Source organism: Rhinoderma darwinii, chromosome 9 (assembly GCF_050947455.1).
Source record: "Rhinoderma darwinii isolate aRhiDar2 chromosome 9, aRhiDar2.hap1, whole genome shotgun sequence".
NCBI lineage: Eukaryota > Metazoa > Chordata > Amphibia > Anura > Rhinodermatidae > Rhinoderma > Rhinoderma darwinii.
Window position 1 is genome coordinate 61,229,657 of NC_134695.1, and position 25,333 is coordinate 61,254,989.

Below are 25,333 nucleotides of genomic sequence, written 5' to 3' on the forward strand. Positions count from 1 at the left end.
TGGGTGTAATTTGGTCTCTGCTTGTTCATAAATTCCAGTCACTCGCCCATTGGAAGTTGTTACAGCCTGAAGACAGAAAAATGTGACGGATGGGGTCTCGACCTCACAGAAGTCCCTCCTGGCAGGCGTAAAGTAAAAATCTAGCCAATTAGATTTACCGGGTGTATGGAGCTCAGGTTACTACTTCTGTGTCATCTCCTAATAAAATTTGTAAGTTATGGTTGGCCTTGCTGTTTTCTACAACCCTCTGGCATATTGATGGACTGGCTCCCGGTTTTCGGTGGTTGGAGAATTACATTTTCTGAATTTATATGATATAATTGTGTGTGTGCCTTCTAAGGAGCTGGTCCAGGAGGTCCCTTTTTGGATTGCAATGACCGATCCAGCATTTTCTGCAATTCCCTATAGTCCTGTCTTTTCCGAACGGAACCTGTGGCTGCCATTAAAGTTAGGATATATTGTTACTAGGCCGGACAATTTTCCTGGATCCAGGGGTGCAATTTCGATGGTCATAAAAGCTGGGAGGATCTTCAGGATGTGGAATCCTTAATTATAGTAAAGCTAGTACCTTTTAAAGAGACATTACTAGCTTTACCAGCTGCTGCAGAGGGTAGAATTATGTGCGGAAACGAGGGGGAGGTAAAGCCAGCGCTGTATCGGGGACTGTAGGTACTAAGCAGAATGGCAAATTTGGACACGAATAGGCTTTATGTGTGCGTTTATATGATTTTTTTTGTGGGTATTGTATGAACTATTTGGTCTTATGTGGGCACACTGGTCAACGTGGTATGCATTATGCAGTATGGCACTCTCTGGGCAATGGATGCAGCATTTATCTGGACATGTGTGTGTGTGTGTGTGTGTGTGTGTGTATGTGTGTGTATATATATATATATATATAATCTCCGAATGAAGATGTATTTACTGGGGAAACTGCTTCCTTTTTTTGCTGCATTGCTCATGTTCTATTGCATGTCATGTATTTTGTTTGTATGTATTTTTGTCTGGAATGTTTTGACTCCCGTTTGACCCCTTCAGGAAGAAGCCGCTTTTTTTTTCAAATCTGACGTGTTACATTTATGTGGAAATAACTACGGAATGCTTTAACCTATCCAAGCGATTCGGAGATTTGTTTTCTCGTGACCTATTGTAATTAATTAGTGGGAAAAATTTGGTCTCTAAATTCAATGTTTATTTGTGAAAAACACCAAGATTTAGAGAAAATTAGCAAAAATTCGCATTTTTCTCAATTTTAAATGTATCGGCTTGTAAAACACATAGTAATACCACACAAAATAGTTACTAGTTTACATTTCTCATATGTCCACTGTGTTTGCATCATTTTTTGAATATTCTTTTATTTTTATAGGACGTTCCAAGACTTAGAACTTTAGCAGCAATTTCTCACATTTTCAAGAAAATTTCAATAGGCCATTTTTTCAGGGACCAGTTCAGTTCTCAAGTGACTCTGAGGGCCTTATGTATTAGAAAGTCCCCATAAATCACCCCATTTTGAAAACTGCACCCCTCAAAGTATTCAAAACCGAAATCAGAAGGTTTCTTAACCCTTTAGGCGTTTCCCAGGAATTAAAGCAAAGTAGAGGAGAAATTGACAAATTTTTATTTTTAATCAGGTTTGATGAGGTCTTGTGGTGCCAAAACAGTAAAGACCCCCCAAAAGTGACCCCTTCTTAGAAACTACACCCCTCAAGGAATTTATCTAGGGGTATAGTTAGCATTTTGAAGCCACAGTTTTTTTGCTAAATTTATTTGAATTAGTCAGTGAAGATGAAAATCTACTTTTTTTTTCTGAAAAAATCAAGAAATGTTTACAAAGGAATAAAGGGGGAAAAAAAACACCCCAACATTTGTAAAGAAATTTCTCCCGATTACGGCAAAATGCCATATGTGGTAATAAACCGCTATTTGGACCCACAGCAGGGCTCAGAAGAGAAGGAGCAACATTTGGATTTTAGATTTCTGATTTTGCTGGAATAGTTTTCAGTGCCATGTCGCGTTTGCAAATCACTGGAGGGACCAGAACAGTGGAAACCCCGCAAAAAGTGACCCCATTTTGGAAACTACACCCCTTAAGGAATTTTTGTAGGGGTATAGTTAACATTTTGACCCCACAGTGGTTTTGCTGAATTCATTGGAATTAGTCTTTAATTTGGTATGGTATGGACGGGGAGGTATATGCCATTTCAATATTTTTAAAGCTCAGCAGATTTCATGTTCAGAAGTTTCGGACCACCCCCATACACATTAGATGTTTGTCCGCTCCTGCCAAAATGATTTTCAGACCACGTTCACGAAGGGTACTGTGCAGCACTATGTAGTGTTTGGCTTTTGGCTCTCCAGCTGGTATGAATTACTACATTCACTACCGGACTCTGGTAGAGTAAACTGAGAAGTACAGGTAGAAGACACTACAGTATACTGGTTGAATTTCTAGTGTACATTTTACCACCTCCATAAAAAAAAAACATAAGCAGTTTTGGGTCGTCGTCTCAAAGAGGTTTAACTGTATATAATTTTCTTGACTATCATTTGGCCCATCGGGTATGTGGCGATCACTGATTTATTATCCTATGTATAGAATCAGCAGAAAATTTACAATTAAGGTGTAGGTGGGTGCACAGCAGTCCACGAATCTCCATAGACCTGAAGAAGAGAAAAACTGAAGCACTCCAAACTAAATTAAAATTGTGAATTTCTCCACCTGTAGCATGTATGCAACGTCTCAAGCCCAAGGCGTTCTTGTCCGGCTTGACAAAAAGACCCCTTGGGGTTGAAATGTTGCATACATACTGTGTGGTGGATAAGTTCGCAATTTTACTTTAGTTTGGAGTGCTGCAGTTTTTCTCCATTTATTATCCTTACATTTCTCATAGAGCTTTATAGGCCAAAACTTTTGCCCCAATGGACCTTCCAACTTGGAATCTGTACTGCAATCTCTAGAGATCTTGGGTTGTGTCCAGTAATGCCGACTTCATTTTAGATGCACTTAAGAGGTTGTATCTTTTATTAGTGATAAACATAATTCAGATCCAGATATGTAACATCGCAACGTTTTGGACTAATAGTAGGTCCTTCATCAGGCTCATGCGTGCGTTACTGGATTGTACAGAATGACCTGAAGAACGGGTTTGGTCATCGTGTTTTTTGACTATTCTGCCCTGCAAGGCTTTATTGAGACGAACATGTGTCAAATCGGCCGTTTTTCATAGCCGACTTCCAACCGTAACTCCTAGACATCATAGACTTGTCTATTGAGAGATCCGTGAAAACAGACAAAAATAGGGCGTACAATTTTTCTAAGGACCCTTCGCAAGGTCCGTTGAAACAACAGCCATGTGAATAGCCACATAGAAATACATGCAGCCGTGTGACGGCCGTATAAAAAAAAAAAAAGTCAGTCACATGGATGATTTCGTCTGAATAAAGCCTGACCTGTAAACATGTTCCAAACTTGTAGGTGGGACAAGGGACGAATATATGGGGTCTGTGAAGCTTGGGGTGAGGTATGGTCAAAATTGGACAAGTGCTTAAGTTTGACTCCTACATGAGAGAAATAAGTTGGCCATGATACTATGGAATAATCTTTGACCATGAAATTTCTCTTCTAGGCGTCTTCTGGAGTCCTCCCTGATCTCTCTGTCTCGCTATGATGGCACTGGATCTCGAGAGCATCCCATTTACCCTGATCCAGCCAGGTGAGGTCTTCTGCTTCCTTTACATTAAGGGTCTATTCACACTAGCGATGTTCACGTCCGAGTATAGAACAGACACGGACTGAACACTGACACAAAGTCAATAGACTTATTCACATGGACTGTTGGTCTGTGCACAGAAAATCGCAGCATGCACTACTGTGGTCCGATTCTCGCCTATTCAAGTCAATGGGTCCATGAATAAATCGGATAACTCACGAACGCCATCTGAGTGCGTTTTTTTTCTTTATTGGCCTGAAAAATGGATAAAAACTGGCATACGGACGTAAAAATATGGACAAACTGAATGCACTCGGACACAATACTAATTCCGCTTGGTTGGAAAATCATCCGTTTTTTTTTTTTTTTTCCTGATCAATCACAGGCGAGTTTTCTAGCGCTTGTCTGAAGAGGGTCTTAATTTAAATTAAACCCAGTGGGTTTCATACAGTAAAAGTGGACTTGTATACAACCAAACTATCAGTTGAATGATACAGAATCACATAACCACTACTAACCAATAGCAAACTTCATACAAAACATAACACGTAAAATTTACGCAAAAGTAGGATTGTGGCTTCATGTAGCGATCATTGGATTCTGTATCGGGCTAAAGGGCGTTTTAGGTAGATCATCTTTTAATGAGCTCTCCTGACCTGTCCGTTTAGTAAATACTTGGGCATTCCATTTAAATAACAATTCTGGAGCATCTTTTCTTAGACCTCTGTGTTATTCCCCTGTTGTTCCTCCTGGAAACGTATAAATAATTTGACAACTGGGAGTCACCATTCCCTTTGTCAATAGGGCGTATCCCTACACACTCTGACCGTGCCGAATCAGTGAGACTGTGTCGGGACACACCTCATGGGCGAGAGGAATGTTAACGTCTAATTGTCAAATTATTCATACATTTCCAGGAGGAATAATAGTGTAACGGCACAGCTATAAGTTTTAAGGAAACATTCTCCAGAATTGTTATTTTATGGGGAAGTATTTAATAAAACCGAATTGGATGGAGGACCGTCAGGAGAGGCATTGGGCCCAAGTAAAGTAGATGCTTGTTGCCATTTTTCCGGGACTCCTTTCCCATCTTCGTCATGTAGATACCAATTTATGTATTTGTACTGACAACGTTTTTCTTACCTCTCCAGGTTATCACCAGCCGCTTATTACGCACAAAGGATGATTCAGTACCTGTCTCGGAGGGACAGCATCCGGCAGCGCTCTATGCGTTACCAGCAAAACCGCCTCCGATCCTCTGCCTCTGCTCCGTCCTCCAGCGAGGGACAAGGGGCTGTGGAAACTGGAGACCTGGAGTTTGAGGAGTTTGAGTAAGGGTCTTCTCTCAATTCTTCCATGCTGTGACACGTATTATTCCTCATCCTCATTTCTCATCCTTTTACCCAACGAGAACACAATGACTATTGAAGCCGTCACAATTATTCCCGGCTTCTAAATAGGTTGCTGTATAATAGAAATTCTGTGGGGCCCCCGATATTCTCTTAACAAATGAGTTTGCCGGCTCTTTTTTATTTATATATTCAACCCTCAGCGTGCATCGCTTCTCATGTAATCTGTAATCCTGATATAATAGGGACACATGAAATAATCAAATTCTCTTATCCCGGAGCGGTTCTCCATATCCACTGCCAGTTCTCTGCATTTCAGTGAAAAGAGAAAAAAAAATCTTTTATTTTATCTGTGCTGTAAACACGACATAGATTTATCACTTCTCCTCGGAAGCCTGGCACAGCGTCCCCTTACCCTATGATGATTGACTCTGGTAATCTTCTAAGAAACCGCCACGAGAACAAACTTCTGAGCCGTTATCTGGTTCAGGAATGTGTCTGACTTGCAAACTTGGTCTACTTGTATATGTATGTATGTGTATGTATATATATATATATATATCTCTTTTCATATATGCACTATATGGACAAAAGTATTGGGACACCTCCTCATTACAGCTACAGGAGCTTTTATGACATCCCATTCTAAGTCCATTAGCAATAATATGAAGTTAGTCCCCCTTTGCCACTAGAACATCTTTCGGGAAAACTTTCTATAGTTTTTGGAGTGTTTTTGTGGGAATTTTTGCCCATTTCATCCAGAAGATCATTTGTGAGGTCAGACACTGATGTTGGAGGAGGGCGTCTGGCTCGTAATCTCCGTTCTAGTTCATCCTAAAGGTGATAGATGGGGTTGAGGTCAGGACTCTGTGCATCCAGTCAAGTTGTTCCACCCCAAACTCACCCAACCAACCATGACTTTATGGACCTTGTGCACTGGGGTACAGAAAAGGGCCCAACCCCAAACTGTTCCCACAAAGTTGGAAGCTGCAATTGTTCAAAATGTCTTGTATGCTGAAGAATTAAGATTTCACTTCACTGGAGCGAAGGGGCCGACCCCTGAAACACAACCTTATAGCATTACCCGTCCTCCACCAAACTTTACAGCTGGCACAATGCAGTCAGGCGGGTAACGTTCTCCGGGCTTTCACCAAACCCAGACTCATCCATCAGACTGGCAGATAGAGAAGCGTCACTCCGCAGAACACGTTTTCACTGCTTCAGGGTCTAGTGGCGACTGCTTTACACCCCTCCATCCGACGCTTGGCATTGTGCTTGGTAATGTAAGACTGGCATGCAGCTGCCCGACAATGAAAATCCATGCCATAAAGTTTGTGGGGGGAAAGAATTTTTTGTGCAGATGTTAATACCAGAGGTTTGGAGCTCTGCAGTTGAGTCAGCAGAGCGTTGGCCACTTTTATGCACTATGCACCTCAGCACTCTGCGTCCCTGACCTGTAACTTTTACGTTGTCTGCCACTTGGTGGCTGAGTTGCTGTGGTTACTAAACGCTTCCACTTTGCAATAACACCACTTCCAGTGGATCCTGGAATATCTAGGAGGGAAGACATTTTAGGAACGGACTTAAAAGACCCATTGTTTCAGGCAGAGTGTATGGCGAGATGCTGGATTTTATACACCTGTGACAATGGCGCTAAAGAAAACACCTGAATTCAATGATTAAGAGGTGTGTCCAAATACTTTTGTCCATATAGTGTGTATATATGTATACACACATATAGTTATCCGTTTTGTGATTTCCGTTGTTTTTTTTTTTAAAAAAGCGTTGTCCCACGAAGACTTCACCTTTTTAAAAAAAATAAAAGAAAAGTAGCCGGCCCAGCGATCAGCTGATTGCTGTGGGTCCGGCTTCTATAACCTCCAATGATCAGGCTTTATGGACAGGGGATATCCTTGTGAGATAACCCCCTAGAACTAATAGAATGTATTTGAAGACCTTGCTTGCTTTTCGGGGTAGAAATTTTTGGCTGGTCATCCAATGTTATCCTTTACAATGAGTCGTCTTTCAGCCACGCAGTCCTCGTCCTTGCATGGTCGGTCGGCCGGCCGAGCCAAACATTCATGTTGATGGGGGAAATCATTGGTGATGTAATTTGAGCAACTTTTGGCTAGCAGGTATTTAAAGGGCTTTCACCATCGCAGACAAAAGGGGTTGTCTGAGTAGAAACATTGATGGCAAATTGCTTGGATATGCCATCAACATCCAAAAAGAGGGTGGTCCGACCATTGTGATCTCTTACATAAAGCAGCATAGTCTCCTCACCGCTCCACTTATTTATTTTTTGCCAGGTGCCGGATGGTCGGCCATTCACTATAACGGGCCGACTATGCTCCAAAAAAGCTGAGCAAAACAGAATAGTGCCACAGAGCTTTCCTTGGGTTATAGTGGTAGGACCCCCATCTACCGTAATGTCATCGATTATTTGTACTGAGGCAACCCCTTTAAGACATATCAACTAGGACACCCCCAGTGGAATCTTGGGGGCCACAAATGGCCTCCAAGGGAGACTGATCCTTTCTTTTTCATTGCAATGAGGCGGAGGTTGGATGTATCTCCGCACTCCTCATAGCATAAACGCTGATCTTTTTATTCCCCACAGAGCAAATACATAAAAATTCATACACATTTGGGCAATATTCGCTGTGTACGCCGGAAAATAGAAGTGAATGGATGGCGTACAGTTGCATACGTCGGGGCTATGTGATTGGCGTATATGTCATGATCATGCCTGAGCAGACCCCACTGTGTTTCTCTTTCCTGCTGGTTTTTCTCTAGTAGTCGTGCGGTCCTTGTAGAGATGTTTATAGGTGATTTTCTGCACACCGCACGCTCCTTCCATGTGAATGTAGACGAGACCGGCTGCTGTCAGAACATTGCATCGGGTACTGTCATGGCTGAGCTTTGATATGTAGACTGCGGGGTGCTGACACGGTTTAGGAAAAGTCCTTTCTCCGCTCTCAGCAGCTCCCGGTTACCGCCGTCTCTTTACAGCAAGGCACGAAGGATCATCTTTGTGTCTCTGCACCTGCAGATTCTTTGTGAACAGAAATAGAAATAGCTTTTCGCATATTAAAGTGCATCCTTAACTCCTTAGCTGCCACAGGACTGAAGTGTCGCTTTTGTGGCTTCCAACTGGTCAAATCACGGAGAACAAAATGATTTGTGGCTGTGGTTATAAAGGATGCTGATGGGAAATTCATAAACTAGTAGCAGTCTTCCACCATTGATTGACAGACTGAGGTGCAACGGCAGACATGACTGTCCGGTTACTGAGGCAACCGTATGCCACGCCTGCCGGGCACTGTTTACCATTGAAAGATTTGGTCCACCAGTGCCAAGACTGGTGTAGGTGCTCTTGAGTGGGTCTACATAAGTCCACCCTCCGGCTGACGTAAAGGAGGTTTCTCCCATGAAAGTCTTTTTTTTTATATCGTTTTAATGTGCCGTAAATGTCTGGCATTTTGCCTGCTGGGACCCCCATCATTCTGAGAAATGGGGTGCCCAGTCTTCATAAAGGTAGCATTGCATTGGAGATCATTGAGACACCATAATTACCATAGACCTTAAAGCGGATCTGTCAACTTTAATATGCTGTCCTATTTAAGGGCCGCATATTACAGCTAGAGGTCGGCACAACATGTTTTGGCTACTAGAAGTACAGACCTGTAGCTGTAATATGCTGATTTTTACGTAGGACATCATATATGACAGATCTGCTTTAATGTGAATGCTACCTTTCCACCAGTGTTGTCAGGTTAACCCTATAGGGCATCAAACACGTGCCCTAGTATAAAGAGGTCGGTCTCTGAGGCCGATTAAGCAAGTGTACGTCTGCTTGGTCAAAGCTTCAGCGACCTTTCCCGAGCATTCGAATATGTTCCCATAAAGTAGCAGGTCAATACCTGGTATTACGTAGATAATTTTAATATACATTATATGTTTCCAAGCCTATAGTTTTATCTTTTACTTTTCTTCTTTTCATTTTATTATTAATGTAAATCAAGTTTTTATTCTTCCCGCAGGGATAATGGAGACCGATCTCGACACAGAACCACCAGAAATGCTCGTATGTCCGCGCCGTCACTGGGCCGCTTTGTTCCCAGGTATAGTAATAACCCTTTACTTTCCACACGCTACGGCCTCCGCTTTTTTATTTTTGGTCTCCCCCCTTCGACCGTCCTCCATAAAACCTGTATATCTGTCGTCTTGTCAGTTCTGTCGTCCTCGCTTCCTCTGATCACCATAAGAATCTCCCTGTGTTTTTGTTCTTGCTTTCAATGACTTTGCCTTTTATTCTTGTCCCTTTTCCTCTCATTGCAGGAGATTCCTACTGCCTGAATACCTTCCATACGCTGGAATATTTCATGAGCGGGGTCAGCCAGGATTAGCGACACACTCCTCTGTCAACAGGGTCTTGGCAGGTGAGGACAGGATTTTGCAATTTTTACAACTGGGACAACACCACAGCGCCCCCCTCCGAAAAATACTAATATTTTGTGTGTCCCAGAAGAGATCCCTCCAGTGCTAGTGCGTGTGACACAATATTTGGGGAAAGAGCTTGAGCTGCTTTGTCTCTGGGTGGCAGCTTGCTGCAGCAGAAACCTCCCCTACTGCTCACAGTGCAATGGAGACGATGCCGACTCCGCTCCACCTCTTAATATAAGCCGCTGTCTTCAATCACAGGATATGTCATAAATGTCTGATGGGTGGTGGTTCCAACTTTGGGACACCCACCTATCTTGAGGAACTTAAGTTCCTTGACCTTTGCTTTACCAGATGAGTCGGTCTTAGACTGAATGGAGAGGTTAGGTTTGCTTGACTGTTTCCTATAGGCTTGAATGGAGAGGGCTACGCACATGCATGGCCACTTCTTCATTCAGTCTGCGGCTGCCACCAGCTACCTCATCTGGCTGTACAGGGGTCAGGGGGCCCCTGTTCCTCTGATAGGTGGGGCAAAGATTTATTCAAACTAGTGCAAAACTGGCGCAGTTACCCATGGCAACCAGGGAGGTTGCTGCATTTATTTTCCAAAGGTGCACTAAGAAATGAGAGCTGAAATCTGATTGGTTGCTATGAGCAACTGCACCATTTTTAATTTTTTTTTTATTTTCTTTTCACCTTTTACTAGTTTAGATAAATCTCCCCGCAAAATTTCTGGCTGTACCAGATCCTCTTTTTCCAAGAATTTTTCAATTTTCTGAACCCAGTGAGGTTTTGTGGTGTGTATTATTTTTTTTATTTTTTTTAAGAATCTTTTCCAATCCCTGCAGAATTGCCATTCACTGAATTCCTCCATGCTCACGCTGTCTCGGGATTTCGTAAAAGGTGTTTTCTCTTAAGGGAACTCAATACTCGGAAGGATATTTACAGCAGATGTTGCCTTAGCTTATTCCGATGACCCCCTCGAATGGGTGCGTCAGTCAACCTTTCCGTGAGGGGATAATTAACCCAATTACCTCTCGTTCTAACGAGGGAAAAGCAAACCAGCGATTTGGTTGCCATGACAACACAGGAGCCCATGCAGCTGGATGGTACCCTTGAAAAGCTTAATCTGAGCCGGACGCTTCCTTCGCTGTCCTGAGTATGCAATACTTAATGCCCAGGTTACTAAATCCCTCTTCCTTCTTGTTGCCGTAGTTACCGAGTTCTATTCCTGGGGGGGCTTAATGTAATTAAAGCAGCATCATCTCTGGATGGACGGTTTTCGTTTTACCACTTTTGTATGAATAAAACATCACTCCCATCATTTATAATCTTGCCTCGTGTCACCTGTTGCGTCTTTTTTGGGAGACCTAATTTACATCCTTCAATCACAAACCCCTCGTCGGCTTTGACTTTTGTCTGCCAGGCCGGTATCCGCGACAATTGGACATATTGAATAGCGAATCCTCATCGTTTTTTCGCCTAAACATTTGAATCTGTCTATTTTTTTTCCCCTTTGTTTTAGTGCTGCAGGGGCGCTGATCTTCCCTGCCATTTAATAGTCGATTGAGCATTAAATCAGCCGCAGAATTGTTTTCGGAAGATAATTTGGAAATGAATCTCCCTGCAGATGAGCCGTTCGTCTCTCTGAAATGTCATATCTGCAGTAGTTGTCAGTGCTGGGTCAGGCAGCAGATGTGTACATATTAACCTGTGTCGTTCTGGATGGAAGGCACAATACCAGATAGACTAGACTTCTCGCTTTCTGAGAGTTCAGGGTGGCGCCCATGTACTAATCTAGGGGGCAATTGTTCCAGTAGGCATTTATTTACTTTGGCAATGTAAATGGACTGGATTACCACCAGTTACCTGCCCCCGCCAGCTGCACCCTTGATCCAGCTGCATGTGTCCTTACTCCCTTTCTTCTCCCGATAGACCCCCTGCTCCTTTAGCAGTATTTATAGGCAGATATGTGCCATTAGCTGGATTTAAAGGGCTGTTGAAGTCCTATGGTGACATCATCAAGGTTCCCCTTCGTATTTCTGCCCATTGTAATTCAGCAATAGGGCTAGGAATCTGCGGGAATTTTGCATGTTACTGTGACTGACGCGCAAAGTCAATGCTTTTGTCAGGGATGGGTGAACTTCTGCCGATTTTATTGTGAGTCGCCTGCAAAAATTAGCTTGTGAGATGATCGAAGTAAAGTGTGATTTTTACAGCAACCAAAAGTCGCTCGTTTCCTGCCTTTGCCAACGTGACCGGTTTCTGATCTGCTCGCACCGATTCTGCCTTGACCACTGTGTACAGATCTAACATACAGTACTGTGCAAAAGTTTTAGGCATTTGTGAAAAAATACTGCAAAGTAAGAATTTCTGTTTTTATCTTTAACAAAATGCAAAGTGAATAAACTGAAGAGAAGTCTAAATCGAATTGATATTTGGTGTGACCACCCTTTGACTTCAAGACCACATAGATTTTTCTAGATACACTCGCACACCGTTTTTGAAGGAACGCGGCAGGGAGGGTGTTCCATATATCTTGGAGAATTAACCACAGATCTTCTGTGGATGTCGCTTCCTCCAAATCGTTCTGTCTCTTCATGTAATCCCATACCGCCTCGATGATGTTGAGATCAGGGCTCTGTGGGGGCCATAGCATCACTTCCAGGACTCCTTGTTCTTCCTTCCCTTGAAGATCTTAATGACATTGGTTTTATGTTTGTGGTCGTTGTCCTGCTGCAGAATAAATTCGGAGCCAACCAGATGCCTCCCTGATGGAATTGCATGATGGATAAATATCTGCCTGTATTTCTCAGCATTGAGGACACCATTAATCCTGACCAAATCCCCAACTCCATTTTTTCTGAAATGCAGCCCCAAATTTGCAAGGAATTATCCCCATGCTTCACATTTGCCTGCAGACACTCATTCTTGTACTGCTCTTCAGCCCTTCAACGAACAAACTGCCTCCTATTACAGCCAAATATTTCACATTTTGACTCCTCAGTCCAGAGAGCCTGCTGCCATTTTTCTGCACCCCAGTTCCTATGTTTTCGTGCATAGTTGAGTTTCTTGGCCTTGTTTCCACATACAGGTATGGCTTTTTGGCTGCAATTCCATGGAGGTCACTTCTGGCTAGACTTCTCTGACTGGGTGTACCTGGGTCCCACTGATTACTGCCAGTTCTGTGCTGATGGCACTGCTGGACATCTTCCGATTTAGAAGGGATGTAAGCCTGATGTGTCTTTAATCTACTGCACTTAATTTCCTTGGCCAACCACTGCGTCTACGGTCCGTAATGTTGCCGGATTCTTTGGGCTGCTTCAAAAGAGCTTGAACAGCACTTATTGAAGCTCCAGTCTGCTTTGAAATCTTTGCCTGGGAGAGACCTTGCTGATGCAGTATAACTACCTCATGTTGCTGTGCTCAGTCTTGCCATGGTGGACCTGTAACATGAAAGTCTTCCACAACCTCACCTTTGTAGCAGAGCTTGGCTGTTCCTCACCCAGTCTTCAGCCTCCTACACAGATGATTCTGTTACAGTTAATGACTGTGTTTCAACCTACATATGAAAATGATGATCATTATAACCTGTTTGGTAGAATTGGTTAATCATACACCTGACTATAATCCTACGAAATCCATGACTTTTCACCTGTGCCTGGAAGATTTTATGCTGTTTTGAAGGCAAAGGGGGGTCACACCAATTTTTGAATTACATTTCACTTCTGTTCGCGCCCTTTTTTTCTATTTTAATTGCTAAAAAAAACTAACACTTCTATTTTTGAAAGTATTTTTTACTTTGCTGCATTTTTCACAACTGCCTAATACTTTTACACAGTACTGTAGGTTCTGACTTCAGGCTGCGTTAACCTGTATAAATTCTGTGTGCTACAAGAGACTCCACCTAAAGTTGGTACTAGCCTTCGGCGTCTGCAAAAAGGTGGATATTTTGGACACTGTGACCTGAGAACATGAGCAGAAATATCCCTTCATCCCTTGTGGGGCTTAGGCAAGTAGGACATCGTGTGACATGAAGGGTCAATGTCCAAGTCCAACAGTGTACCCCTTCAGCTACAGTCCCTGAGACCATATGAAGATTTTAGAGCATGTCTACCATCCAGTCATCTCTGTATTCCCAGAAATCCCTTTTTTGAGAACTTCCACAGTAATAAGCACACAGTTAATTACATTTTTGATAATCTTTGAAGAAAGTCTAGGGACAGATCGACCTTTACAGCCAGCTGACCAATGCTTTTTTTTTTTTTGCTTTTTTTAATTGGAGGGGGATGGTTGTTTTTCTCGACTTATTAGTAAGATAATTGGGCATAAAGCAGTAATGTACAAACCTGAAGAAAGAATAACTATCTGTGCCCCATGGCTAATTATGCCTAAAAGAGTCCAGAGCCTTTACATGAGGTCAATAGATTAAATGACCGGTGGGGCTGCTGAGGAAACGATCTCTTTTCCTCGTATATTATATAGGTTATATCGTTTTTTTTTTATTCTTCATCTTTTGCTTATGTGGACTCAATGGGAATTCCATCTAAATTACTCTTCTGACATGTCATATGGGCAAACAACCTACAAAAAGAAACTAGTCTATATTCCACCAAAGTCAAGTATCAAACAAACAAACAGATTTTATTGGATACAAAGATAAAAAAAACACATAAAACAGAGACTATTAATACAGTGTGATAAAATGGGTGCCAGGCAATAAAGGAGGTTGAATAGGCATGAAAATTAAATGAATAAAGTCAGTCCTGACACTTCACATCTGCTAATTAACATAAGGGACTAAATCCCAATACGTATGGTACAATTCACAGTTTAAATGCTTCGTCTAAGGCTTCGAGCCGAAACGCGTGTCGGGGTGTGACTCCAGGCAGTTGGTAAGATTATATATATATATATATTTTATACATACACACACACTTTGTAGGCACAATATACATGTTTTACATACCCATATCCACTTCGGCAGCCATTTCCACCATGATATATATATATGTATCTTTTCCACTGCTGTTAACATTTAAGATATGAGTTGTACCATACAGATTGGGATTTAATCCCTTATGTTAATTGACGTTAAGTGTCAGGACTGACGTTCTTCATTTAATTTTCATGTGTGTTCAGCCTCCTTTATTGCCTGGCATCCATTTTATCACACAGGTAATCGTCTCTGTTTTATGTGTTTTTTATCTTTTGTATCCAATAAAATTTGTTTTATACTTGACTTTTGGTGGACTATAGACTCGTTTCTTTTTGTAGGTTGTTTGTTCTATTTTGGGAGTTTCCACCGCTTACAATATGTGGACTTTTGGGCTGTTAACCCGCCCCCTGGTATACTGTGCATACTATTAAAATGTGACTCTTTATGATGGGGTGGGGTATTTTGATTGTCCTCCATATCGGTTGTGCATGTCATATGGACATGTCTGAGGATGGACCTTCATAGAGGTTTGTGATTGTGGACCCCACCAATTTACAAGTTTAAGGGGCTGCAGTGTACTATAGAGCGTCCGAATCCCTTCAGCACTGCTTAGATTTTTGCGAACACTAGAAATCTCCGAAAAGCTGCACTGGGTTTGGGTATCGGTGGTGGTTTGATCTCATGATATGCCAGAAGATTAGTTTTAGTTGGATGTCCCCTTTAAACCGTAAATAGAGTCCAAATTATGGAACCTATGGGTATGAAAACTTTGCATAGGCAAAAAATAAGCCAAAATTAGAGCTTCCAAATGGGTTATCACCCAGCAAAAGATATAACAAAGATATAAACCAACAATTCGTCCAAAGCTAACCGAGGACAACTCAAGGACTTGTCACAGGGCTTTTATGATTTTGCTAAAAATTATTTTGAAAGGGCCTCGCATATCGCTAATATTTATCACCATTTAAATGGTGGGACTCGGACCAGTGTTACTCCCTGCCAATTGCTAGGACAAGTTTTTTTTTTTATAATGGGGAAGTCTTGATACAGACATCGATGGAATATCTCTAGTATGTCATCTATGTCTGATTTGGTGTGGCGAATATCACATTCATGGCATATCGATAGGATAAGTCCTCAATGTCCTATCGGTGGGGGTTCCAACCACCCCACACCAAGCACTAGGAAAGCAATGTGCCACTTCATCTCCGCTCTGCTATGCATTGTTTGGAGGCTGCATGGTCGCACTATTATAGTCCACGGATGACCATAAAGCTGTCGAATACAGTCAAGCAGAGCCGAAGTCGTAGCATCGGTCCAAACTCCCTAGTTGGCTCTTGATGGCCTATCCTATTGATATGCCGTCAATGTCTGTAGTGACACAACCCGTGAGAGCGATATCTTTTAGAATCCCAGTTTTTAGACTCCGTTTTTTTACTTCTCTCACAAACCAGTATCTTTATTAGCTTCTTTTTTTTAAATACCATCGCCCCGGCATTTTCTACATTTGAACTTTGTGAAAGCATTGACAACGCGGCGGTAGCCGATTCTATGACCCGGCGGAGACCTTATTGCTTCAGTAGAGTTCTGTAGATGAAGCTAGAACATTAATTAGTTTACTCTCCTAAATGAAAGGGCAGCGGTATACGAGTCTCTCTCCATTAACTATCTCCTTATTGAGCGTCCAGCTTTGGTCTAGCTCGAAACGCTGAAAATGAGTTTCCCTAATGAGCCATCAGCCTCGTGGGGACAGTTCTACATTTGTGGAGTGTGAAGGCAGCCTAATGGGACCTGCATTAGGAAGTCTTGTCTGCTCAGATAGCCCCCTTCCTCTCCATTAACCAACTCATGGAGTGTACAGGCCTCGGGGCCCCGTCTTGAAAGGCTGGATGGGACCTGTTCCATTGACCCCACTGTCTCCCCGTCTGTTCCCTTTCAGAATTTTCAGGGCATGAAACTCCTGAGTAAACGGAGCAGATTTTTAGTTTTTTCTTTTTTTACTTATGACTTGGCTTCTGCTACTAGGTACGGCCTGATATAGACTAAACGTAACCCTTTCATATCCCTGGCGGAGGTGTTGCCTTCTTGCCTAATATCTAAAATATGTAAGGATACGTTCACACTGGGTGATTTGTTAGGGCACTTTTTCCATGGGGGTGGGGGGGGGGGGGGGGGGTTCTGACACTGGTTTGTATACTGGTGTGTAAAATGACACGAGTTTGCATAACTTTAGTTTTATCTGGCTTTTAATCACTGTTCCACCCCATTATAGTCTATAGCAAATCAGTCAATATTACCAGATTGAAATCGGATCGACAGAAACCACTTTGTGCATCAGTAATGCAATCTAATTCATTGATCTTAAGCAAGTTGTCCACACTTTGGACAATCACTTATTGCTAGAAGGGTCCTCGTTGGTGAGACCTACAGCACTCGGCTGTAGGCTGTGAAGAAACCCGCCAGCAAAAGTGTTCAATTCCCCTGCAGCACCCCCTCAGGGGAAATTAAGAATTACATTTGCGTTTAATGAAATTAAAGGGCTTTCTGTGCCGTGTACGGACGTGCTGGGTCCTCCAGAGCAAAAGAGATGATTTTGTGTAATGGCTCCTTGTTCTGGCTTATGAATGACGGAACCTACACCCACCTATTAAGTCTGAAATCCCTCACGGTGCATTTGATAATAGGTTTTCTAAACAATCTTTAAAAAGAAAAAATATATTTTTAACCTGGAAAGAAAAGTCTGAATTTGCATTTTTGTTTTCCGGCGCAAAATTTTTATTCAATCTGTGTTTTGCTGTGTAATGCACAGATATGATTTGGTTAATGTTGTTCTGCTTTTTTGTTTTTTTTCCGAAGGTGCTGTGATCGGAGATGGACAGTCCGCTGTGGCCAGTAATATTGCAAACACAACCTACAGATTGCAGTGGTGGGACTTTACCAAATATGATTTACCAGAGATCAGTAATGGTATGTGGTCTCCTCCAATGAGATTTTCCCACTTTCTTCCTTTTACCCGATCTTATGGTTTCCCACTTTTTTGTCATTCTGCAGCTACTGCTAATGTGCTTGTCCAGAACTGCAAGATCTACAATGATGCCAGTTGTGACATCTCCTCTGATGGGCAGCTCCTTGCAGCCTTTATACCAAGCAGCCAACGAGGTTTCCCTGACGAGGGCATTTTGGCGGTCTATTCCTTGGCCCCGCACAACCTAGGCGAGATCCTGTTCACCAAGCGTTTTGGTAGGTTGAAGACCTCGCTGATCATTTGTGGAGACTGTTCTTGGCATTAGGAGTTCTCACGGGTGTGTTTCTTATTTGTGCAGGTCCTAATGCCATCTCTGTGAGTTTGTCCCCTATGGGTCGATACGTCATGGTAGGCCTGGCCTCACGCAGGATCCTGCTGCATCCTTCCACAGAGCACATGGTGGCTCAAGTCTTCCGACTCCAAAAACCCCATGGAGGGGAGACTTCGATGAGAGTAAGTTCATATTAATACACAATAGTTCTTCATGTCACGTTACCCAGGCGATGGTTCAAATGAAATCAATGCGCATACCTAATTGTTTTGTTTTTTTTTTACAAAATTCTGTAAGACCGTTTTTTTTATTTTTTTATTCTCTTTTTTGCTTTAAGGTTTATTGTCTATTTAAAGAGAAATTATCAGTTCTCCTGACATGTTATTTTATGAGCAAAGTATTTACAAAAGCAGACAATTCTGGAGCATTTTTTCTTAGAACTCTGTTGTGCTGTTCCTCTGTTGTTCTTCCTGGAAATGTATGAATAAGTTGATAACTGGGTGTTACTATTCCCATTGGCAGTAGAGTGGGTTCCTATGCAGTCTGACATGGCCAGCACGGACTAGACAGTGTAGAGAGACACCCGGTTGACAAGAAGAATGGTAACTACAGTTGACTCTTTATACGATTCCAGGAGGAACTTCAGAGGAACAGCACAACGCAGAGTTCTAGCAAAAGTATTTACATAATAGATCTGTCAGGAGAGCTTGAACTCTCCTCTTTAAAGGGCATTTGCACTTGACATCATGGAGGAGATTTGCAATGCTAATTCATCAACCTTTCTACGTCCGTTTACTGGCGTAGGAAAGTTGCAAAAGAGGCCGACATTTATTATAATTTACGCCAGGAAACTGGCATAAATGAAAGCGGAAATCTGTGCCAGGTGTATCAAGATAGAGGCCTGTGCCATGCATCGTACCTTACCCCCTTCCCCGATAAGACTATTTAATTTTGACCCCCAATCCCCCCCCCCCCCCCCCCCCAAAAAAACAATTCAGGAAATAACAAAATATACCTAGCGAACCGTATGATCACCTTGGGAAGACCCATTAGCTGTACCCTGTGAATTACCCACGTGTACCGTATGGCAGCTAGTAGAGCAGATTATTGCATTTTCCCGATTACCGATCACCCCGGCGCCATTTTCCCCTCCGGTAACCAGATTGTAACTTGCTTTCCCATTCTTACAACCGGAGTTTGAATATTTTCTCTTCGCGCCCCAGCTGTTTTGTTTTTATTTATTGTATCCCCAAAAGCCCATTAGTTTGTGTGCAGCCACTCCTCATAGATCTCCACTGTGATGGCAGTGCCAAAAATAAATTGGCACGTCGGGTGGGCAGCATAGAAGCTTAGCAAGCGGGGGCTAATTGTGTTTTGTAAAGGAATCTCAGCACGTGCCAAGTATGTCACTCAAGCCTCCCTCGCTTTGCTATATTAAGAGTGAATCCATCTCCTTGTTTTGATTCATCCCTACCATCAAGCCTAAACCCCCCCCCCTCCTTGCAGGTGCCAGGCTGTTGGCTGGCAGAAGGAGGGTGTTCAAGCCCCGTCACCCCCTCTAATCTGCAGTGATGGGGCAGTGATGTTTCCAAGTATTTTGTCACCGGTCACCTTGTAGACCCTCCTTCTGCAGACCTCTGTAATCCTTGTCCTACAGCCCCACAAACTGTGTGATATCCGCTAAGCAAGATGCTATTCTGATACGTGGCACCAAGTAATACTCTTCATGTATTCTAATAAATTAAACAGAAATGTCGGCATTTAAGCAATAATTGTCTAAGTAATTACTTGTATTCAACCTTAAATAAACACTCTTCTAAGAACTCAGCATTGGGCCAGCCCTCTGTTGTTCTACCTGGAAATGTATGGGTGTAACCATTACCATTGTCACGGGTGTGTACCTTCATAGTATGACAATTTCCAATCATTGCTGACTGTGTTGGGATACACCACACTGACAAGTAGAATGGTATCTCCCAGTTGTAAACGTATTTATATATTTCCAGGAGGAATAACAGAGGAGCGTTCTAAGAAAACATGCTCCCAGATTTGTTGGTTTTATGAGTAATACAAGTATTTGCTATAAAAGACATGTCAGGAGAGGTGGCTCTTTCTAATCTGTGGCATGTTTATATTTAGTGAAAAAGGGGGTGACAAGTCCTCTTTTTAAATGTGTATTCTTCCGATCAATGGCATTGGAGGTGGTCTGTGAGCCGCGATCACTATAGAGGGCCATGGATTTCAAGGGTGCCCTTCTGCAGGGTTGCGAAAACATTTACCATGTTAGTTGGTTTCGGCGCCCCCCCCCCCCCCGCTCCCCCTATATTCTAACTTGTCTGTATGACCGGTAAGATAATTTTATTGCAGTTCCCCTTTAAATTAAATAAAGTTAATAATTGATCTGGTCAATTGCTGTTCTGAGGGGTTGGCGTAGGTTGATAATAAACTCTGGCATTTGGCATTGACTTGCTGGGAAGGTCACAGTAAATGGGCTCCTAATTATCTGATTTTTGTCTAGACGAGCTGGAGTAAGTAGGTGAAGTTCTGCCGTTTTAATTGTGTTTTCTTCCTTCGTTGTCTATATTGATGTTCCCGAACAGCTGTCGGGTTTTTATGACATTTTTTTTTTTTTGGAGCGAAGTTCAACAAAAAAACAGCGATTTTGTCATTTTACTTTTTTTATACGGCGTTCACCGTGCGCATTAAATAACGCTATATTGTAATAGTTCAGACTTTTACAGACACAGCGATACCAGTTTTGTTTTACTTTTTTTTTTTTTTTACATTACTTTAGGGGAAAAATGGTTTGTTTTTTTTGAGCTTTTAATATATATTTTTTCACTTCTAAAAACTTTTTTCACTTTTTTCTTTACATACTTTATTGCAGTATATCGTCATTTTTACAGGCTTCTGCTAAGCCCTTAACAGAGGCAGTCCTGGGGCTGCCATAACAACAGTCGTCACCCCCAAATGCACTGCGGGGGGGGGGGGCATTAGTTGTCGGAGGGGGCTGCACCCTCTTTTCAACGCCTCAGATGCTGCGATCACGATTGACCGCTGCATTTGAGGGGTTAAACATGCAGGAACCGTGCGATCGCTGCTCCCGGCTGTTAGTCCCGGGTGTCCGCTGTAAAATACAGCCGACACCCGCAGCATATGGAGCGCACTCCAAACTTCACCCACCCGGACGTAATAACACGTCTGGGTGCGCGAAGGGGTTAAGACCACTGACCGGTGAAGGGGTGGGATATATTAGGCAGCTAGTGAACAGTCCGGTCTTGAAGTTGGTGTTGGAAGCAGGAAAAATGGGTAAATGTAAGGATATGATAGACTTTGGGCCAAATTGCGATGGCTAGACACTGGGTCAGAGCATCTCCAAAATGGCAGATTTTGTGGGGTGTTCCCGGTATGAAGTGGTTAGTAGCTACCAAAAGTGGTCCAAGGAAGGGAAACCAGTGAAGCCGCATCCGTGTCATGGTCGCTGGAAGCTCGTTGATGGGGAGTGAAGGATATCTCGTCTGGTCCGATCCACAGAAGAGATACTGGAGCACAAATTGCTAAAAAAAAGTTACTGCTGACTATGATAGAAAGGTGTCAGAACACGCAGAGCATCGCAGCTTCCTGCGTTTGGGGTTGGGTAGTAGCAGATGACCAGAGTGCCCATGCTGATCCCGGTCCACCACCGAAAGAGCCTGCAATGGGAACGTGAGCCTCAGAACTGGACCATGCAGTAATAGAAGACGGGTACCTGGTCTGTGGAATCACATTTTCTTTTACATCATGTGGCCGGGTGCCTGTGCGTCACTTACCTGGGGAAGAGATGGCACCAGGTTGCACTATGGGAAGAAGACAAGCCGGCGGGGGCAGTGTGATGCTCTGGGTGATGTTCTGCTGGGAAATCTTGGGTCCTGGCATTGATGAGGATGTGACATGTACCACCGACCTAATCATTGCTGCAGACAAGTACCCCCTCCATGGCAGTGGTATTCCCCAATGGCAGTGCCCTCTTTCAGCAGGATAATGCCCCCGCCACACTGCAAGCATTGTTCTGGAATGGAATCCAAAAGATGATCTACTGCTAATGTCTTGGCGCCAGATACCACAGGAACCTTCAGAGGTCTTGTGGAGTCCATGCCTCATAGGTCAGAGCTGTTGTGGTGGCACGAGGACGTCCTACACAATATTAGGCTGTTTTTGTGAAATAATCTCTCTGTTTGGCTCAGCATGACTTTGTATCATTTTTTTTGCAGTTGTGGTTTCATGTGTTCGCAGCATTTAAAGCATTTTTTTTTCCATCTGTGACAGACTTAATCCTGGATTAATGTTGGCATTTCATCCTGAATTATCACAATTCTAAAATCCTCATTCGATTATTCATCTCCCGTTTTCTGCCGCTACTCCACATTGCAGATTATTATATGTATACTGTGCATCGTGGGTAGTCACGTGGCAGTGATATAATGGTGTGAGCAGATCACATGATTATTACACCTAAACCTATAAACCTGGGAGACTGGGCGGTGTGAGAGGTCCTAATAGGATTCCCTGTGGTCAATAAATACAGGTCTGCTCAAAGTATTACCCCAGTATTCGATCTCGGCTCATAATGCGGTTTATATAATCTGTAGCGGGCAGCAACCTAGAGTAACATGTCAGATTGATGGGTTTACCATCAGGGACACACTTGGGACAGATATTTCACATAGCCGGGTTTGCAGACAGGATAATCTAGCACCCATCATTAATGGGTTAACATGCCTCGTATCCTTTGGGGCTTCTCAAGACGGGTGTTTCAGATGCTAATCTTAATTAAACTGGCATAGAAGACATAATTCCCCACAGACTCCTATTACACCAACAGAGGCCAATAGTGTCATTTTGGCCTCTGTCGGGCGATGTATATGGTAAAAAAAAAAAGTTTTTTTTTTTTAGTGGTGTTGCTGTACTGGATAGCGCAGCAGACATATGTAAATATATACAGTGCGGTATACGTTTTCTAACATGGGCGCCCATGGGTGATGGATGCCACTGTGTGGAATAAGTCTCGGGCAACTGAACGTATACATCGTGAGCTTTTCATGGCGTATCGGTTAATCGGATGCCATAATAGTCTATGGGTGACGCGTGTGTTAAACGGATGCCTAATAGTGGCTTATTTTACGTAAAGGTCATGAGAGTTCATGGCCTCCTTTAAACACCTCCCATAATAGTCTATTGTTGACAGACACCACGATTAGGCTACGTTCACATAAGAAAATACAGGACGCACTGGATTCATTGCACCCGAGACCCCACCGGCCGGCGGAACCCATTGACTTTAATGGCTTCCGTCGGGGTGTCCATGGTTTTAGCAGAGACAATAGCGCAGTCGGCCAGATCTAATGGAGCCTCCAATGCGGATGTGAACCAGGCCCTTATGCATCCGTCACGTCCTCCGTTATACTCTGGAAAAAGCTGTAATGTATATGTCAAATGGAGACTATAAACTCCGTGTCAAAAGGGCCTAAACTATAAACCATCCAACTATATGACCGAAAGCAGAGATCTTGAAAAGCGTGAGAAATTGGTACAATAACTATATTGGAAAATTGTATAACTTTTCGTTACACGAAGAATTAGGCTTTTTTTTTTTTTTTTTTACTAAAATGGTAATAGTCCATTAAGCCTAGTAAAAACGTATTGCCTTTCATACGACCGTTAACCGCAGCCTTGACTCCAGAGACGTTTTTGCGCGTATTGCTTGTTACAATTTTGTATAGAAGAATCTGCGTTCAGATTCAATGCTCCTTTAATATGGATGGTAGGAGAGAATGATCGTTGACCTGCCTTCTAATTGATCGGAACGTCCCTTCAGCCATTCACGGTCGGCAGGTCGGATTTATAATGATCAGATGGTTTTTTTGCGTCCTGATGTTGGCACCATGGCAACTGTGTGCACTGGGGAGCGAGTTTTAGGCGCTGTGTGGGTGGGTTCTCATCAAGAATAGCTATGGGCGCTGCAGGGCACACACACCAAGGTGCAGTGATAGAGATTTATGATTGGGTTGGCATCAGGAACAAGGTTTCGGGGAAGGCTGCGGGCCCAGGATGGAGGAGCGTAGTTGGGTTTGCGATGTCTCTGAAGAAGAGTCGCTGCAGGCAGGATGTGTGTGTTGTGGGGTGGAAAGAATCGAGAGCAGGATTAATTGCACAGATTCTTCTCAAGATCCCGTCTTGTTAATTTTCTGTAAAACAGTGTCATGTGATTAAAAGCTGCTTCCTCGGTAATGATGAGACACGCGACCTCGGCGCGGAGGAGCCTTTATTGGCAATGAGTCTGAATGCTCTCTGGGGAGCTCGTCTATGTGAGAGAAGCACGCAGGTTACACGCCGAAGGCCATCACAGACTGCAGCTTGTAATGACCAACTCTAGACCAAGATCGCACACTGTTCTGATGCAGTTTTTGTCTCCGCTTTTTGAGCCATTGCAGGGTTGGATCCAAAAGGAAGGAAAGGTGTAAAGAAAAGACCGATGTATCTCCCATCTTTCGTGTCCAAAAACTGCGGAGACAAAAATTTCATAAGCCTAGGACCTCGCACGCAGTTTTTTGCTCTGGTGTCTTGTTTTTTTTTTTGTTTGTTTTTTTTAAGCCAAACACAGGAGTGGAAACACAAGTTTGGCTCAAAAAAATTTAGGCAAAAACTGCATCAAAACGATGTGTCATTCCAGTTATAGGAAAATATCAACTTGGGAAATAAGCTCATGGGAATGGTGATTTCGGACTCGCCTGTATTTAATGGTGGACACTATTACTCTGTTCATTTCATTGGTATATCAGAGTCCGGGTTGTTATTCGGACTGTTGAATGCCCACTTAGCTACTCTATTTGGTCGGGTTCAGACAAAACGGCACTCAATCCCAGTGAGGAAAGGAAGGTAAAACTGTGTACTATGAATTAAAGCTTGTGAAGGAGTTTGCAGCTGCCGCAGCGATTGTCTGGTTGGCATTGGTTTGTCTCCTGGCACCTCTGGCAAACAGTGGATTCTGCCAGGGGGAGCTGTGGGGGAAATGCAATATTACATAGTGGCCATCCAGATAAAAGGCTGTCCGTGTGATGTATGGTCGGCTCGAGTGCTCTCTTACAGGGGGGTTCTGCATTCTGGCTCATAAAGGTGTATACCAAGCAGATGACCCCCCCCCCCCCTGCCCTATGACGTCCATATGCGGTAATAGGACATATGGACAGGGGGTTATCTTGATGCGACAACCCCATTCACAGTGAATGTCCACCTGTTGATACCGTGTTGTTTTTATTTCCAGCATTTTAGCGCGGATTCATTTTCTAGTTCTATCGTTATCTGCTAAAGCTACGTTTTTTGTAAAACAGGGCGCCATATTTACCTGAATAGTCAAAGTAAAAGGGGTTGTTCCAGAATCAACAATCACCCATCCAAAAGAAAGGCTATAATTGTCTGATCACTGGGACTCCGACTGATCGTGAGAAACAGAGTCCTGAACCTCCCGCTCCACCTCACTGCACCCCCTGCAGTAAAGAGAACATTGAATGGAGCGGGCGTCGAGCGTGCACCCGCCGTTCCAGTCAATGTGTATGG

General features: G+C 43.2%; 1 protein-coding gene across 2 annotated transcripts in view; it reads left to right on the top strand.

Moving 5' to 3' along the window:
* Nucleotides 1–25,333, top strand: part of AMBRA1 (autophagy and beclin 1 regulator 1) — a 79,116-nt gene that overhangs the window by 40,076 nt on the left and 13,707 nt on the right. For both annotated transcript variants that reach the window (XM_075837920.1, XM_075837919.1), the window contains exons 8-14: nt 3,630–3,716; nt 4,865–5,044; nt 9,106–9,186; nt 9,404–9,504; nt 17,301–17,411; nt 17,496–17,684; nt 17,768–17,922. In XM_075837920.1, coding sequence (XP_075694035.1) covers nt 3,630–3,716; nt 4,865–5,044; nt 9,106–9,186; nt 9,404–9,504; nt 17,301–17,411; nt 17,496–17,684; nt 17,768–17,922 — 904 coding nt within the window. The remainder of the gene's footprint in view (nt 1–3,629; nt 3,717–4,864; nt 5,045–9,105; nt 9,187–9,403; nt 9,505–17,300; nt 17,412–17,495; nt 17,685–17,767; nt 17,923–25,333) is intronic.